Source organism: Agelaius phoeniceus, chromosome 3, assembly GCF_051311805.1.
Source record: "Agelaius phoeniceus isolate bAgePho1 chromosome 3, bAgePho1.hap1, whole genome shotgun sequence".
NCBI classification, from domain to species: domain Eukaryota; kingdom Metazoa; phylum Chordata; class Aves; order Passeriformes; family Icteridae; genus Agelaius; species Agelaius phoeniceus.
The window spans coordinates 27,684,035-27,702,780 of record NC_135267.1 but is presented as its reverse complement, the minus strand read 5'-3'; the positions used below and the strand labels follow the sequence as shown (position 1 = coordinate 27,702,780).

General features: G+C 43.7%; 2 protein-coding genes across 6 annotated transcripts in view; one reads left to right on the top strand and one right to left on the bottom strand.

Moving 5' to 3' along the window:
- The window catches only part of GCLC (glutamate-cysteine ligase catalytic subunit), a 37,692-nt gene extending 36,321 nt beyond the window's left edge, over nucleotides 1-1,371 (bottom strand). For 2 of the 5 annotated variants that reach the window (XM_077174960.1, XM_077174959.1), the window contains exon 1: nucleotides 1,094-1,371. In XM_077174960.1, the coding sequence (XP_077031075.1) occupies nucleotides 1,094-1,243 (150 nt within the window). In that variant the 5' untranslated portion in view covers nucleotides 1,244-1,371. Of the gene's footprint in view, nucleotides 1-69; nucleotides 367-1,093 lie in introns of those variants that run through there. The other 3 variants (XM_054630534.2, XM_054630536.2, XM_054630539.2) reach the window with 3 other exon arrangements.
- LOC129118341 (uncharacterized) lies at nucleotides 691-16,996 on the top strand. The gene is made up of 5 exons (XM_077176314.1): nucleotides 691-914; nucleotides 1,786-1,920; nucleotides 13,791-13,946; nucleotides 15,433-15,564; nucleotides 16,167-16,996. The coding sequence occupies exons 1-5, from the start codon at nucleotides 691-693 to the stop codon at nucleotides 16,177-16,179; spliced, it is 660 nt and encodes a 219-aa protein (XP_077032429.1). The 3' UTR covers nucleotides 16,180-16,996.
- The last annotated feature ends 1,750 nt before the right edge of the window (nucleotides 16,997-18,746 follow it).

The following is an 18,746-nucleotide window of genomic DNA, read 5'->3' as shown; positions in this document are numbered from 1 at the left end:
GAGCACGCATTGAGAAGAGCGAACAGCATTCTCCTCTGGCAAAGAGCATCTGTGAACAGCTGCTATTACCTGAACGAAGTTTTCTTACAAACGCCTTTGCTGTTCAAAAAGCAAACTGTACATGAGACAGAGGTGCAATGGCCAAGTCCCCACATTGCTTGTATCCTACTCTGCTCTTCCAACTTCCCTGCAGCTGCATCTAGAACACCTTCAACTGACCAATGCTGGACTTCACCAACACCACGGACAAGGACAGCTTCTAGCACAGCATGTGAAGCTGCTCCGTGTCTCCTGGGGAACTGATGAATAGAGGAGGCAGCCTTTGCTCCTTGCAGAGTGCCGTCAGGCTGTGGCAGGTTGAGTGCAGGTTTACAAGGCAGCACACCCAAGACCTGTGACTAAAGTTACGGTCCTCGGGCACAAAGCACCTGTAACGAAGTTCAAGTCATGACCCGAGCGATCATCCTAAACCTTGTTCAGAAGGCAGGCTGACTCGTACCAAACGCCCAGGAAACTCTGGGATAAAGCAGGGCTCTGCAGGTCCCCTTCTCGCAGGGATACAGGAGGAACACGGTGACAGGGCTGCCACTGCAGAGCCGCCCGCCCACTCCCGCTCCTGCTTTCCTCACTTTCCTCCCAAAAACTGAGTCTGAGTCCGAGCAGGCACTGCCTTGGACTCGAGGCATAGACATGCTTTACTCAGACTCATCGGGAGAGCATAAACAAACTCCGGAGCAGGAGCGAGTGCTGCCGAGCATCGCCGTCCCGGGGATACACCTCCCGAGGGGCTGCCCGGGCAACCGAGTGGTGCCAGGCGGAAACGCTCAAAGTTGTTTCTGGCGTTTCAGAGCCGCGGTACCAGCGGGGCAGCCGTGCTGCGCAACGAGCTGCGGCGAGCGGTGCGTGTGCGCGAGGTAAACAAAGCCCCACCGGGCAGCCGCAACGTCCCCTCCCGCCGGGCCACCGCGGCCGAGCGCCCGGGCCCGCTCCAGGCAGCACGGCCCGACCCGCGCCGCACCGGAACGGCACCTGCGCCCGCGACAGGGGGGGCGGAGGCCGCGGCGGAGGCCGCGCTCGCAGGGGTCTCACCCACCTCGTCGCCCCACTTGAGCACGTCCTTGTGGCGGTCGCGCAGGGCGCGGTAGATGTGGAGGAACTGGAGGATGCCGTGCCGCCGCACGTGCTCCGCGTACCGCCGTGTCTCCTCCCAGCTCAGCGGCGAGCCCTGCGACAGCAGCCCCATGCCGGCTGGCAGGGAGAGAGGGAGGCAGGCCGAGGAGGCGAGCGGAGCAGAGCGGGTGCGCTCGGTGCCGCGGGTGCGCTCGGCGCCGCGGCGGCGGGACCGAGCCCGGCGCCGCACGTGACGGTGGCCGCGCGTCAGGGCCGTGACTCAGCACTTTCCGCCGGCAGGCGCCGCCCCCGCCGTGCCGGGCGCGGGGCTGAGCGCGGCCTGGCGGCCCCGGGCGCTCTCGGCGCGGAGCCGCCGGGCAACGAGCGAGGGAGCGAGTCCGGAGAGGCAGACTCGGTCACCGGCAGCAACCGTGAGCGCCGCTGCTCCGAACGCCCGGCCCTCGTCCCGGACACAGGGGAGGAGGCGCCGCTTGCCCGCGCCAAGGCGACATGGCGGCGGGAGGGTGTCCCCCGGCAGGACGGGGCACGTCTGGCCGGGCTGGTGCTCCGGGGGCAGAGGGACCCTTGTGGGCCTGAGAGTGCCAAAATAAAGGTCCTGACTGAAAGGCCCCAAAGCGCGGACGGTGTGCGAACGCTCCTGTGTGTATTTTACAGATCAGAGCACAGGGGAAAACTCGGAGTGATGCTCGGAGTGGGTGGAGTGAAGTCCAGAGAGGTCGTCCCTCATCCCCCATGGATTCTCCTCGGCATCTCTCCGGCTGCAGAACCCTCGTGCTGTGGTGTCGAGCAGTAAGCCCAGCCCGTGAAGATGTTGAAAATGAGTTTGTAACCTGGGGGTTGTTCTGGAGGGAATTGCAACAGCATTGTGTCGGGAAAGAGGATGCGGGGGCGTGTCAAAGCGTGTATTTTACAGTCCATAAAAAGTAGAAGGAAGGCCTATTATTAGTGTTAAATCTTTACTAAATGAAGAGACCAAAGGCTAAACGTTAACACGAAGGGAAAGTGTTGAGAAGCAGAATTTCATTACTCCTGGACCCTCGTTGTTACATTCACAAAGCTCATCATCGGCCGCAGGGTGGCCGATTTACGTGGTAAACCAATGCTTTGAGAATTAGTAAGGTATTTAAATTGTAATATAGCCCACTAATGGATGAACTGTATTATTAGATATTTCATTGACTGAATGACTATACTTACAAAAACCGTTTGTCTTATTCCAGGATACGAGGTGCCTAAAGGATAGAATAAGCTCCCAAGATAATAGAATAACAAAACTGAAACACATTAGTGGAAGATACCAACTACTAAAGTAAAATGGCTCAAAAGTATTTTAATGGCATAAGTTTCTACACAAAAGGCAGCACTGACAGAACAAGGAGTAATAGTTAAAATTACCAACAATTTATAATGACCTGTTTCTTAGGAGCTCATGATTTTTTTAAAAAAACCTCTTGGTTTTAGCAGAAATTGTACAGGCTGGCCTGATTGAAAGCAGTGCTGTTGTTGGTACTATGGTAGCCCTGGAGATGGCTGGTTGACTTAGTTTGGTGGACAAGAAAACAATATTTTCTTCTAGCTAAAAATTCCCATAGCCTTTTTTATTTTTGAAACATCAAGAAGCCAAAAGTCTCACACTTGGCAGTGGTAGAGTCTGGTGAGGCATATCCCTCATGTGAAAGCCAAATTGTACTTTATTTCAGAACTAAGGGGATAAAGCCTTGCATGTTTGAGGGTATGTGCACCAAAATATCAAGATACCATATTTGTGCCATCATGCTGCCATCCAGCCTCAGCTTTTCCACAGCTTTGAGTTAGAGCTGAAGCATCTCAGGAGTCCTGGCAGCGACAAGGAGCACCTGATAGCCAACAGCTGTGTCAGCCCCTTTCTAGCTCTTGGGGCAGTGAGCCTGGGTCTGGAGCAAACCTTGTATCAAGTCAAAGTTAATGTTGTCATCTTACAAATCTGAGCTAAGGTGTCTATATTGTTTAGGGTCCATGCTCTCAGTTCACTTGGCTGACAGCAAGAGCCCTGTGTTAGTGAGAAACTTTTCTAGAAGAACTGGGTATTTGGTATAGTCCCAGCTGCTTTGAGTGTGCTGGTGTATAATGCACTGTAAATGTTTCCAGCAACATATAAAAATTTTTGAAATTAAGATCAGTTTTATTATATTGCAGGCTACTATTACACAGTCTGTACTCTTCAGCTGACCACTAATGCTACTCTTTGACCTGCAATTCAAGAGTGCATTTTCAGTGTCCTGTCTTTCTCAGTATTTAAACTCAGCTCATTTTTGTGTTCTTTTAGTGTCAATATCTGCTCTATTTCCAGTCCTGTGTGCTTAGTCTCGTCAACTATTGAGCTAATACATTGTTTGTAACAGAAAATCAAGGTATTTTCCTTTGGCACCAGTAAAACTGATAAAGATGTAAGCTCTTTTCTCACACTGCAGTCTCTAGCATAACAGCGTGACAAGTTCAGCTCTGTTTATGACGCGTTCACCACCTTCAGCTGAAGCCTTTTCCCCTCCAGTTCTAATGTATGTGTTCTGGCAGTGTGGGGTGATCCATAGTGGAGGACTAAGCCATTCTAAAGTTGAGAGCATCACATGCAGAAATGTTCATTTGCACATCACCTAAAATATGACTTCAAGACAAACCACCATTGTATAATATCTGCCCACATGCTTAATGCTGTATAATTATTTCCAGTACACTGAGTATCATGTATAATTACTTCAAATATGCTTAAGATGAAAAAAAGCTTTTCTGAACATACAGGCAGTACTTTGGATGATGTTACTGGTTTACTCTGTACCCATATCCCCAGCCCCAAGGCTTAACTACCTTTTCTGAATGGTTCAAAGGAAATAGTTGAGGGGAAAGGCTGGTGTACCAGTAATTTAGTAGGTTGATTGGAGGAGAATATGTGACTTGCAACTTGCACAGCAAGGAGCTGTTTGACACGTTCCCGTCATTCTCCACAGAGGATAAGTCACTTTTTGTTTTGTTTAGCTGCAAAGCTATTCAAATCAGCTGCCACTAAATCTAAATAGAGTAGCTTGGCTCTTTGAGAATATTACCCGCTGGGAGAGATGAAAGATCTGTAGACTCAGGTGAGGCCACTCCTACAGAATCCTTTTTTTTACTGGCTGTCATTAAAAGTAATAAGTAACAAGGAGACGTCTTGTGATGAGGCTGTTATTAGAAGGAAGAAAGAGAGATTTGTTTTACTTCATGAATCATCTGCAAAAAAAATTTAAAGCAGCTTTATTCAAGGTAATTTTTGAGCTGGCATTGCTGTATATTGGGTTATTCTCTGAGTAAAATGAAAAGACTTCAAATGAAACAATCGTCTTCCAAAGTTTTCAAATGGTATATTTGGTAGAATTTTTTTTTTTAACAAATATTTTTATGCTTCCAGGTCTCTAAATTATGATAGGCACTTGTGTCCAGTATAATTGACTCAGGTGAGCAGCAGATGCAGTATCTGCTTCTTTTTGAGTGAGAAGAGTGAGGAGGCCTCCAGAGATTTCCTGAGGCACTGGAGAGACCTGTGCTCAGTCAATTATTTTTTGATGCAGAAAGTCTTGCTGACTAGCAACTTGGATTAAATGATCTGTCTGGGGAGAGAAGGAAGTCAGGACACGGAAAAGATTCAAGTGAAGGATCTTCTGATGTATCTTCCAGTTAAAGTCTTCCTGCTATGCATTGAGGAATATGACTAGTGGGGACTTATTCTGGTCTAACTAATAATGCTTATTCCTCTCCAAGCCAACTTCTCAATTAGTGTATGAGAGACATGGGTGTGGCTTGTCAGTATTGCTTTAAAATTTCTTTTTCTTGCTGTTGCCTGATGTAGAAATGACTGTAGTAGCATAAGTCTTAAGTGGTGTATTTCTAGGAAGTTTTTTGCGAATTTTTATTGATAACCATTGGTTTTGAGGGTTGGAGTTTTTTACTTCAGTAAGGATGAATTGTGCATTTCATTCTATAAAGTTTCATGCCTTTATGTAAAAAATGAATATAATCACATTGTTTCTCACTTTGGTCTTTACTAGCATGTTCCTTTTGCAAGGAACTTGAACTTCTCATTTCTGAGTAGCCCACATATTTTTTTGCTGTGTCTGTGGACAGGACATGATTATGGTGCCTTGTCTGACTTGGGCATACGTAATCATGCCATGAATGCTGCTGGCAGTAATAGCAGTTGTAGTGTGTGAATTACTCTGTGTGCACATTGCTGAGCTGCTCCCTCTCAGAGTGGTCTGGCATGGTGACTGATGCCCATTGATCCTGTTCACCTTTTTGTCCTGCCACCACCAGTTCCCTTGGAAGTGCACTCTCCTACCAATTCAGCTGTCACTGTGTCCAAATCTGTCCTAGAGGCTCTTTGATGACATGCACAAGGTACAAAGCATTCCAAAGAAAGCAAGAATTTCCAAATTACTTTCCAGTTTATTTTCTTTCCAATATCTTCTAAGATGGAGACCCTTTATTATAGGATTATCTTTATATTCTTTTCCATAGGCTGACCTGTGGGGTTTTTTTTCTTAGTAGATACCTGTGTAATATAAAATAAAAGAAGGCAGGTGCTTGATAGCAGAGCTGAAGGCTTCCTCCTCATCCTCTCTGCATGTCGAGTTGTTGTATTTAATGCATCACTTCATTCACTGTGAGTATCACAAGCAGTGAAATTCTTCTTTAGACATAAGAAGAACAGGGACTGAGTGCAAAGTCCTTCCAAAGACTCTGTTGATAATTAAGCTTTACAAAAGCCTGAATTGAGAGTGTGCATCTTAACAAAGCAACTGAGCTCCTTGGTTACTTGAATTCCCACCACAGGCAGGAGTGTAGGTGTGTGCATTTTTTTTTTTTTTACACATGTATCCTCTTGAAGGACAACATGCCTAAAAGTCCTAATTCCATCATCAACATATCCTGAAAAGAATCTTCAAATATTGGAATTAAATCCCAATATAGCTAGATGGAATGTTCCTGGGCTCGTCTGGCCCTTGCTGCTTACCCAAAGGTGGCAGCTGTGGTGGTTTCACCTCAGAGACACCTTTGGCTGGCTGGGTGCTGCAGCTGGCACTTGGGACAAGTCCAGGCAAGCAGGAGCTCAGGTTTACCTCTGGTGGAAAGGCTTCAAGGCAAGGTGAAGGAAAGGAGTCGGGTTCTGCTGGAGGGTTTTGATCCAGAGCTTTATTCCTGGCACACAGGCCTCTGAATCCAGCAACAGCTCCGACAGAACCATTGAACCGTGTAGTTGCTGTGTGTTTTAACCTCAGGGAGAGGGAGAGGGAAGGGGTAGGGATCCCACCAACCAGGTAAGGGTGGGGAGTCTCAGGGGACAAATGACACCTGGATGCCCAATGTCCCCAGGGCTGAGAGGCGTCTTTTGAACTTCACCAATTATACAACAGCCCTTGCTGGAATGCCAGGATTGATGGACAGCACTCAGCAGGGGCAAGGGAGGGGAAGGGAGAGGTGATTGGCACACTGGGTAAAGAACCGGGATACTGAGACAGGCTAATATATCACACGGCAACATTCAAACCCACAAATATTAGTTAAATGTGGGTTGGAGCATTCAAAAGTTAGTTGAAAAGCAGAGTAAATAAATAATATTTTTCTCTTTAGCAACTGTCTCATCTTTCCTGCCACACTCAAGCTGTAACATATTTTTTACATAAAGTTTAGCAGCTAAGAATAAAGTACTGATCCTTAGTAAAAAAAAAATAGCAGAATTCCTAAGTCAGATGCATTAGTAGCAGCTTTTATATATTTTTTAATATCAATTTTCAGTCTCCAGTTTTTTTACAGGCTGGGAAATAAAAGCAGAGCCAGTGAGCTGCGCTGCCAGGTAAGAGTTGGAACCCAAACCATGCTTCCCATTACCAAATTCCCCAAGGTTCCATTGTTCTAGTATTTGAGGGTTATAGAAAATAACTTCCTGGTTTCTCTCTATGCCTGTAAATGATTACAGGCCTCAGATTTCTAACGTCTCCAAATTCTGCCAGTAACAGCAATACAGCTTCCATGTGGTAACCCAGTTGTTCACATCTGTAACTTCTTTAATCTTTGTCCAAATTCCCATTTCTGCCAAAGAATGCATCAGGCAGCAAGATAAGACTCAGGGAAATGTAACCCTTGCCCCAAATAACCTGTCATGAACTGTAATGTTTTATCACAAGAACTGTACTTTGCACAGTTGTGTAAAAGAGCAATCATCTGCTTGCCAAACCTGCAGCTCTCCCACGCCCTGTGGTGCTGACACCAGGATTCCCAGGTTTTGCCTGTGGGATTCCTGCTGCCAGCTGGTTCTTTCCAAAGCCATGGCTCTTGGGCAGCAGCACCAAAGCAGCATTGTTGGGTCTGTACCCTGCACAGATCCATGCTTGGGACAAAGAGGAAGAGGAGGCTGCAAGGTTCCCTTGGGGAACCTTGGGGCCATACAGCAGCAGAGCAAGAAGGAAGAACAGCAGATACAGCCAAAAGATTCCATGCTTAAAATAATTCAGTGCTGGTTATAGCCTCCCTTTTAGTGTACCTATGTGTGCAGGTTTTGGTCACCCCCTGAGAAACCTGTGGATCACCCCCTGAGAAACCTTTGTTCTTCTCAAATTTCTCATGACTCCAATGTGCTTTAATCTTCTTTTTCATCAGAGCTGTGTAATTCTGTGGCACTCCACCAAGGACAAGGCTTTAACTATGTAATGAAAGAGTTGTTCAAAATCCCAAGTAGAAACCTGTGTATTACTACATGTAACAGAAGATTGAATTTATTAATAAGCCTAAGCATGTTCCAGGCATCTTGAGTGAAAAATGCTGTTAGCTAGCTCAGCAAATATTAGTGAGGCTGAACTGCCAATTTGCAAATAGACTGGCTATATCAAGAAAGATGACATTGGCCTTCCATTGAATAGTTCAGGTATTTGAATAATTTTACATTCCATTTTTATCTTTCTTTGGCAGCTTGTATTTCTGGATAGAGCTTCAGGTACTGAGAAATGGGTGGAATATAAGCTGAATAGGTCTGCATTTTCCCAGTGAGAAACTGAGTTATGTGAGGGAACAGCTCCCAGCTGCTGTCTCCCTGCTGCTTCCACATGGTGCATGAACAACACTATTGGAAGTAGCTATAGATCATGGGCTGCAGGGTCTTTGGTGGTTTTACCACACTTGTTTCTCAGTGTTTGTTGCTGAAAGATTCAGTCCTAAATGACCTGGGAGGTTGTTGAGAGATAAGGGATAGATTCTCAGAGACAAAGATGCTACAACTAAACAGGCACGTGCTGCTCTCAAGGGATGGCTAAGTGCTTTGGAAACACCTCAGTAGATACTACTGGACATTTTAGGCCTCTAAACATACTTAAAAGGTAGCTTTCTCTTGGAGTTCTTTTTGTTCACCTTATCACATTATTGCTCAATCCTTTGAGCCAGGCTATATAATTACTGTCAGGCTGCAGATGGCTGTTAGGAGAAGCCTGCAGGACACATAACAAAGAATTAAAGTGTCTGCAGCAAAGCTGCACAGGTAAAGTTACACGTTTGGGCTTGAGATTTTCTGACAGCTCATTTCCACTTAAAGAGGTTCTGTGCCCTTCTCCCTGTCCTCCTCCTGCCTTGGCCTACCTCCCCTTACATGCACTGGCTTGTGTTTTCTGACCCTGCACCAAGCCAATTCTAATTACTGGAATTGCGAAGAATATTAAACTGGAAAAAAGGTGAATCATTTGTGATAGCATATGGAGTTGACTCAAAGCATAAATGTACTGATGAGCACAGAGATAATGCAAAGGATGTGACTGGATCTGGGTCTAGGGAAAGGAAGAGGAGAAAAATGAAGCAAAAGCTTTACAGCCATGGAAATGTGGTTAATGTTCTTTGTGGTGAAGTGCCATTACTCCTGAATAACAAATGGCCAAATTCTGCTCATGCACAGTCCAGCATCATCCTGCATATATATGTTGTCTTTGTCATTATGGTTTTGCCTTTCACAGCGTGGGTCTCAGTGGATAAAGCTGGGACTGCAATGTGGCAGATCAGTGAGACACCAGCAACAAGGCTTTGCTCTGAGGGAGGGTGGTCAATAGTAGTGGCACATTTTAAGCTTGCCCCTCAGCTCTCTCCAGGTGATAATGTCTCTTGCCAGCTCCATGGGATGAAGGTAGGCTTTCCTTCTCCTTTTTTTTTTCCCTCATTTTTTAGCTGCTTTTTTCCCCCTATCATAAATTCTGGAAACAGATCAGCTTTCCATCTTCCTCTCAAAAATCTGTAGAAAAGCAAGACATCAAATAAGTAAATGACAATGAAACGTACTGCCCATGAAAGATTTGGCTTAATTCAGTTGGAGGAAAAGGAGGAAAGTTAATGGTTGGCAGCAACTAGTAATCTCTCCAGCATTTCAAAATTTTTGTCCAGATTAACTGAAGATTGTTGAAGTGAAAGAAAATATTTCCATTGGCTGCAGTTGGGGTAGTTTTAATCCCTTAAGTTTTGAACCATCCTGTTTTTCAATCTAAAATAATAAAGTACGATATTCTTTCAAAACTGGGTCAGTTATCTGATGCGTGGATTCATCATTCATTTTGACACTTACCTGATTATATCCTCATTCTTCTACTGAGGTTAGTTTAAAAGAAAAGGCACCTCCCAAGCTGTCCTCCCTTGAAATGTCACCTGAGGCTTTCTTGTTCACTTTTTAAGCTCTGTGGGAAGTACAGCTTCAGCCCTATTATAAACAAAACACAGCAAGAACCTGTCTTCCTCACGCAACATGTCTTGGGGTGAACATAGCAATGAGTCACTGTTGCCTCTGGCGCCCTGCTTTGGCTGGGCAGGTGCAGTGGCAGGAACGTGGGAGCATCAGTTGCATGGGCAATTCATGCACAAGGGCAATTCATGCCAAAGCATGGGCAGCCATGTGTGCTGGGGAGCAAGGCAGTTGCCTGGACATAAACTGCAGAGGGTGGCCAGGACCATCCACACAGAGCTGAAGACACAAAACAGGACTTAGTGGACTTGTGTGCCTTCTGCCTTGTGGCTGGAGGCTGGGTGCAGTATGCCAGGCACTCAAGAGGGCATCTACATGTGAAAACCTGCATCTTTCTTGAAAGAAACACACCCTAGAGCTGGTATGTTAAGAAGTCATGGGTGAAAGAGCTAACCCACACAGAGAAGGTACTTGCTGGTTTTCCTTAAAGTATTCTCCTCTGAAACCTTTAAATGGATTATGGTTTCCACTTCTTTTTCAACAAATGGGCTATTTGTGCTGTTTTTTCCTTTGGTATAGCATATTGGACCTCTTGGCAGCCTGAAGGTCAAGGTTCCCATGTTGCAGTTGCCACTGCCTTACAGGCAGCTCTCAGCCCAGTGCTTCTGGTTGCACAAATGCATTCCTCATGTTTTGTCTCCTGGAAAACTGGAGGAATGGTCCACCTTCAAGTGGACAGATTAATCAAAACACAAGGAAAATTATGTCCTTCAGGTGAACAGATTTCCTTTGAAGAAAGAAGTTCTTCTTTGTCTGTGCATGTAGGCATTGGATACAGTGGTCTGTCCTGGCATAGATCAGAGGGAATTTCAAGCTTTCAACTTCATACTTCCCTATGATACCTTCAGGTATTCTTTGTAGTCTGTACTGTGCAAACACATCCAACAGTCAGTCAGTCAGTCAGTCAGCCTGAGGACATTGGTGTAACTGTGCCCAGTGAGAGTAAAAAATGTGTATTTTCTGGGGTTGAGCTGAAATATGCTGCTCTCTGAAATGTCAGCTTTTAGGGTTGAGTGGAGAACTTTCAATGAGGGTAAGAGTACTGCCACAGTAAATGCAGCTGGACATGGCTATCTCCACAGCCTGGGGACACAAGACATGAAAACTAGGTTTTCACAGCTTGCTTAGTCTGCATTTTTTAGTTAACCATCTTGGATTACTGAGTCATAGAACTCAGCTGCAGTTGACTTGAACTTTGAGAATAATTACAAAAAATATTACATTTTCAATTTCCTATTCAGAGCTGTACTGGGAGTCAGTTCAGTAAACAAAAGAGAGTGTAGAAGATCAGTGCTAATAAAAATCCTGCCTAGAATCTTATTAAGAAATCTCATCTGTTCCTGTGTACTGAATGAAGTAGGGATCTCTTGAAAGAAGTACGATGCAGTTGTCTAATTTAAAAAGTTTATCATCATATGTACACAGCAGGATGCCACATTAAAGGCAAGCTTAATTCTGGCATTTCATGATGTTAAAGGTATTGACTTTGCAATAACAAATTTCTTTCAGTGCAGGGCCATTTTTGCTTGGGTGGCGTGTGTGAATAACCTCATAGTTTCACAAAATTGGGAAGGTGAAAATGCAGGCCTCCTATGAATGCACCAGCCCTCCCATGCAGTTTGCTTTTTGAGCAGCAAAGGCATTTGTGAAGGGTGTCTCAAAGGAAAGGCTTGGCTGTGGTGTGTGGGGGCCTCTGGCCATGGTTCTATACATGGTTGAATACACTACTCATTTTGTCATTTATGTCATTTAACTCAGCAAGTTAGGATGCTTTTGATTCATAACATGTCCTCTGTCCTTTGAACTGCACTCAGAGACAGGCTGCCCTTCCCAGGGAGTCTGTGCCAAAAGGATGCTTAGACATCTGTGTTCTCATTGCCTTTGACACATTATATGCTGATAAGTGAAACTTGCTTATTCCCAGCTCCAGGAGAAGCCAAAATGAACTGAGCACAGAACTGTCTGGTATTTGCTTTTCATAATTTCTTTGTGATAAGTGTGTATCTTGTTCCGATCCATTGGCTCCATGTGCTGATCCTCGCCTTGGAGCCTTCACAAGAGCATACGGCTGAGCCTTCACAGGGAGCCTTCAGAGAGCAGCTGCAGCCTTACTGTGTGGGGATGGCACATCTGTCAGGCCCTGCTTGGTTCATAAACCTCCACAGACTGGGGAAGCAAGGCCCCCCCAGCACTTCCAACCCATATTTGTTGTGTCCTTGGAATTTGAGGAGTTTCTCATATTGCACAACCCTCACCTTTCCAAGTGGGAAATTCTTCATCAAATTCAAAGTTACCAAAGAGCTTCCCAGGGGACCAGTGGTAGTCCTGTCAGCCTAGGAAACAGCACATTTCCCACTTGGTCATGTTCTCAACAGTGACTGAACTCCTCCATAAAGAAGCTGTATTTTATGTCTTGTTCTCAGTAATGACAACTATTTTTGTCAACATTTTCTAATGACAGGCACTCTTAGTGTACCAAGAGTGAAAATTTTCAGCTGTATGGAAGTCTTGCAAAGTCTAATGAAGAACTTTAGGGGAGAACCACTGGACACTTTTTCCTGTAGACACTGATGCCAGATTTGTATATGGTACCACTCAGAAAACACTAAATTACTAATTTCTGTCAAGAAATAGAACATGATTTTGCCCACTGTAAAATAAAGACAATAGCTGCTATTCAGTTGCATGTTGTACTTGTGAAGGAAGCAAGTTCCTGTATTTCAGATTTCTGCATTTGTTAAGCTGTCTCACTTGCACACTGACTTCTTCAAGACCTACAGAGCCACTCAGTAGCAGAATCCAAAACAGAATTAAACCTGAGAGGAATCAGAAGATAGAAACTGTCCTAGCTGATGGGGAAATATTTGATTGACTGCACTAAGGATGTAGTTTATTTTAAATATTCTCATCCTTTTGAAATACTAAGAGATCTAAAAGTAGATACTGCAACTTTGAAATGGAACATTGCTATTTGTGGGAATGGTACCAAAAGTAAATGTAATTGCCAAAAATAAACAGAAATATTTAGTTGCTTTTCAGCAAGCACTGACCAAATAAAGGAGCTCTCCTGGATCAAACTGTAAGTTAATTAGTGACCCATCACTAGGGTCTTTGCTTCTGAAAGTTTAACACCACTATTTTATAACAGACCCATAAGATGTTGCATTTTAGAAAATACTGACCACGTTCCCTGCTCCCTCTGTCAACCTGAACAATTTCAGCTGAACTAAAAAAATGTTTAGCTGTTCTCAGGCTCCCCTAAAATCTCTGCTCTCTGCTTAGATCTTAGGCTGCTTGGAATTTAAAACAATTAATATTTGTGCATGTGTTTTTGTATTGTTGTTTGGCCATACTGTGGTTATATATAATCAATATGGGGTGTTTTCCATGGTAAGTTACATCAATACGTGGCAGCAGTGCTGTGAAAGTCAGGTTTCCAATTCCTTGGTAGTCTGGAATTTCTGACCCAATATGATGCTATTTGAAATCATCTAAAAGGATCAAATATTCTGTAAGAAAATAAATTAACAAATCCTTTTTATCAATTCATATTGGTTTTCTGTTGATACATCACCAAATTAAGCCAGAAAGATAAAGAATTCTTTTTTTTCAGAGAAAATGAATCCATTTCTTATCTTTGGAAAAATTTGTCTGGTCTCTATCCTTGAGTGATGTTATGTTATTTCTTTGAGCTAATAAAAAGACCAATGACTCAGCATCTGTAACTTATAATTCAATCTCAGGTGAAAAGCTTGAAAGCATGTCAATATTTCATCCTAGTGCTAATGTATTATCTTCAGGAGAGACCAAGGGGAGCCTTCTGGAATGCAAAGATGAATACATTGAGCCACAATTATTTTTAAGTCCTCTGCTTTTTTTCCAGGTGGCACCTGTTATTCCTAAATGACTTTAATTCCTCATTTGGATTGACAGATCAAATTTGCCATCAACTCTGCCACTTCCCTACCAAAACTGGTAGGAAACATACTAAAACAGAAAAAAGGATAAGTACGGCAAGAAGTATTTTCTCTTCTCTCTGGTGAGTTGGTGTTTTTTAATCTTCTGCACTATCAATTATTTCCAAAACCTTCAAGTGGAAAATGCAGATGTACACAGAATTATGGGACTCCATAGAGCACAGCTTGTACAGTTTCAGGAGAAAAAGTAGTTTCAGGAATTAAACTCAGGTGACTTTTTTAAAAATTACACTTCAAAGTTGTGGGGAGAAGGGGGGTGCACAGAGATAGGAGGCAGCCTCAAAGTATTTGTGGGGAGGTCACACTAATTCTTTTTGCAGAGGGAAGAAAGAGAGTTTCTCAAGTTGCTTAGTCACTACTAAATTGAAACACAATTAAAATAATAGCACAAAAAGCTCTATACTGTTTCCTGAGGGTTGCCATGAGGCTCCTGTGCAATACAGGCAGGTGACTGCTTCGTTTAGCTTTTCACAAACCTGGTGACTTGTCTGAAGTGAACTCTTTCAGAACCTCCTCTCCTGGCACTTCAGTTTGCATTCCAGTTCTAACAACAGCTGCTCTTTGAGGGCTGTATGACTTGGGTGGCCCAGCTGCAGAAGCAGCTATGCCCTCCACATTCTTGGAGAGAAGGCTCAAAAGGATTGCTGTGCTAGGGCTGAGAAGTTGGTTCAGGAATGGGAATTGTATTTTTAAGCTAACATTTGCCAGAATTGATACTAAAAGAGTGTTGCCTCCCTCCTGTTCATTCCTACCCTCTCCCTTGAGTTTGCACAAGCTTGGTCTGAACAACAAAGGAATTAATCCAGTTGAAGTCTCAGCCAATGGGAACAAAACCACAGCTGTAATCTGGCTCGGGGTTGTGATGTGGTTTTCCATCCAGCCACGTGGACATGTGTGCCCACAGGAGGCAGACCTCGAGGGAAGGGAGAGAACTGTCTCTCAGGGGACCAGGCAGGAGGATGCAGGGTGGTCTCTGGGAGCTTGTGCTTCCTCACAGGGTGAGGTTATGTGTGATGGCTGAGCCTGGGGGTGGCTGTTAACCTGGGGACAGTGACACCGACCTCCAGCAGAGCTCTGTGAGCATTCGTGAAAATTTTCTGATCCTTACTGCCCTGTGCTGGGCTGGTGCACACATGAGCACCAAGCCCCATGCCACAAAAATTGCAGAGATGGGCATGTGGCAACCTGGGATGACTATGCAAAATGGTGTGTAGGACATGCTGGGAGGTGCCCAAGCCCATCTCTCCTAGAATTTCACCCACCCACAAGGTAAGTCATGAGCATTTATTGTACAACTGTGTGTTCAGGATGGCTTTTCACAATGAAGTCGCATAAAATTGACTTCTTTGTGTGTTGAGAAACCAAGTCAGAGTTGTGGAGCACCTCTGCATCTACTCACTAGCCCATAGTAGGGATTTTGCAGTCTAGCTCCAGGGCTGGAGAAAGAGGCATGTGGAAACTTGGGCTGTCCTAAAAATAGGGCATTGCAAGAAAAAGTTTCAAGGTCCTTTAGTTGTAAATTGTTGTTTTTTCTGTTTTGCAATACAGGACAACTAAATATTCTGATCTTGTTGAAACCAATATATCTCTTTTATCTTCTTTCTTTCATCACCTTCTTTCTTTATCACCGACTAGAAAAATATACATGAATTCCTGGAAAAGCTTACAAAAACCAAAAAGGTAAGTGAACTAATTTCACCTTTGTGGAAGAGGGCAATTTGTTGGCACTTGCTGTCAACATTCATTGATTTTATCTGGTGGGAAGATGGTGGTGACACCAGCATTGAGGTGCCTTGAGGTTAAGCTGGGCACTCTAACAACTCACACATGTACAGGGGCTGTTGAGCAGATGGAGAGAGCTCAAAAAAGTGGTAGAAAATGTAGCATCTTCCTCTGTGAAAATATACACAAATATATTTTTGTTTTCTCACTCTTCCCAGTGGGAAGATTTTTTGATTTTTCAGTCGAGATGAAGGAAGACTCAGCAATCACAGTGCCCATCCATCTGTCCCACTCTAAAAGCTTTGAAACCAACCACCAGTCTTTAACATCATGAAGTGACACAGAGCTCAAAAGAATTACAGTAGGATTCATTTCACCTAAGTTTAGCCTTCTGTAGTACCAATGTCCTCATCTGAGATAATCCCTTTGGTTGCCCTTACAGTTAGTGGAGACCAGCTGGCATGTTTAACCATGATTCAAATGGCCTGATTTAGATGTCTATTTTGGGATAGGATGAATCAGGGACTAAGAGTGCCTTTCTCTCTTTTCTGCTTCGTTAGGATGACCATCTGAGATGAAGAATAGTGGGATTTCCTACATGACTTCTGAAGATTGTCTCTATATAAGAAAGGAAATTGAATGAGGCAAAGCTGAAGTGTGTGCTCACCAGCAGTGGTTGTGCCACTTACTGTGAGTATCAGGCTGCGAGACAGAACATGTCCCTTGTCCAGGCTTCAACTAGATGGTATTTAGAAGTCATGAGAAGAAACATGCTGAAGAAGTACAGCTGAGGTGAGGAGAAAGTCATAAAGAGCTTTAGGAGAGGTTATTGTGTTGGGCGAGTAAGAAAATAAAACATGAGTTCAAAATAAACCAGGCTTCACCAGGTTTACTGTTTGTGGAATTAAATGATTATTCCCAGGAACTCACCACAGTTCTGTGTGCTGTGACTGCTCAAATAAAACAACTTCTAAAATAATCCTGTCAGTATTTAGAGGTCAAGCCTTACCTCTGATCAGCTTATGATGCAATTTAGTAATTTTCCATTTCCAAACTGATAATTTTCAAACACATGCTTTTGATGCTTTTTCCAAGAAGCACTCTCTCTTCTCTGAAAAAGTCATTGTAAACACCCCATGGCCACCTAATTATTTTCTCTGAAAGTCCTCAGGCTCGTTAAACTCTTGATTGAGTGGTTGCTATCCTGAAACTGCTGCCTCAGAGTGATTGTTTCTGTTTTCTGTTACTTTCTACCTCATGGCTCCCAGTCCAAGTGCTTCTGTTCAGACCTTTTCTTTGTTGAGCACAATGAAAGTCTCAGTCAACACATCTTCCTGTGTCTATAAAATTTATGGTAATGCAAGTAAATAAATGTGAATATATTACTGTACTAGTTGTGTCCTGAATGTGTGAACGTTAGTGGTGTTCCTTCTAAACTGAAGGGTCTGGAAGCTGTTATGACAATGTCTCTAAAACATGGTGAGACCTGCAAAGTTGCCTGGTTAAGCTGGGCACTCAGTTGTTTGTGGAAGGAGATTGAGAAGCAGGATCAAGCTGTACCTGCAGAAGGGGCAGCCATGGACAACAACAAAAGGAGGAAACAAAACTGAAGAATGTGCCACATCATTTGCTGATCCCTGTGATACCATTGAATGAAAAGAGTCCCCTTAATAACCTTGGTAGCAATTTGTGCTTTGTCACAGTGACTCTCAGCCTTTTGTAAGGTAGGGTGTTATTCAAGACTGGCCTCAGTGAAAATGCAGTTGCTCCCACAAGCACATTCTTGTCTTAGGATCACTTGTTAATGCATATTTATTTAGTAATTTACTTTCTGGGAACAATTCAATTCATGTTCACTTTTCCATTATCAGCAAAAACTCATTACCCTGTTTTTCAGGAGGCACCAATGAGACAGCAAGTGAGCTAGTTGCTAGCTTAAAGCCATGGAGTGGGTCAGTGAGTCATCAGCAGAGCAGTTTGAATGTCAGGCAGGTTTTGTTTTGTGTTTCATTCCAGAAAAAACAAAAGAATGCAGGCTGGGAGAAAAAGTTCAAAAGAAATGAACTGGAACAATCACTCCCAAGCTGATCTTGACCAGAATTGGGTCCAGAGTCCAATGCTGCATGATGATCAGTGAATGCCTGATCCTCATCTCAACGTCAAAAGCTTTTTTCTCCATAAAACTTCTGCAAGGTTGCTGTCTTGTCCATGATACCTCTGTTGGAGTACCCTCATCTTCCTCATGGGACAGTGGAAGGAAGCATGGCCCATGTCACATCCTTGTTGCCATCCTCTTGCAGAGGGAGCAGAGGTCTTCTGGTCATGATATAAATGAACAACTCATCCCTCAGCATTTTCTAGTCTGACTGCTTCCATACACATCCTTGGTTATTAATACTGACCATTCCTTTGAACTCATTTGATTGTTTTTTTCTGATGTTTTTAAACACATTAATTCCCACATCACCCATAACTCCCCATAAGTACAATTTTTGTCCCCGTATGCTGAAGGAGGGCCACAAGGCTGCCTTCCAGGGATTTTCTGGCAAAACACAAGTAAGCCAGTGTGACCGTGGTCATAAGGGTTTTCAGGATGAAGAAGAGACGAGAATGTTGACTCTATGATCAGAGGCTTGATTTATTATTTTATGATATATGTTACATTAAGACTATACTAAAAAGAAATAGAAAGGAAAAGGTTTCTTCAGAAGCTAGCTAAGCTAAGAATAGAAAGAATAAATAACAAAGATCTGTGTCTCAGACTGAGAGCAAGAGCCAGCTCTGCCATGAGTGGTCAGTAAATCTAAACATCTACAGGAGACCAATCATGGGTCTACCTGTTGCATTCCACAGCAGCAGATAACCATTGTTTACTTTTGGTTGCTGAAACTGCAGCTTCCCACAAGGAAAAATCCTAAGAAAGGATTTTTCATGCAAGATGTCTGCGACAAGCTAGAGTTAGGAAAATTTGAATTGAGTCTCTAGAGCTACCTTTGTGCACATGTATTTGTTCTGTACCAACCTCTTAAGGCTTGAGAATGTGAACTGTTGATGGACATATTTCAGGTGAGTGAAACAAAGCATGAGAGCTTCTAAAATTAAAAGACACAACAGCCTCAAAATGAAACTTCTAGCCAACA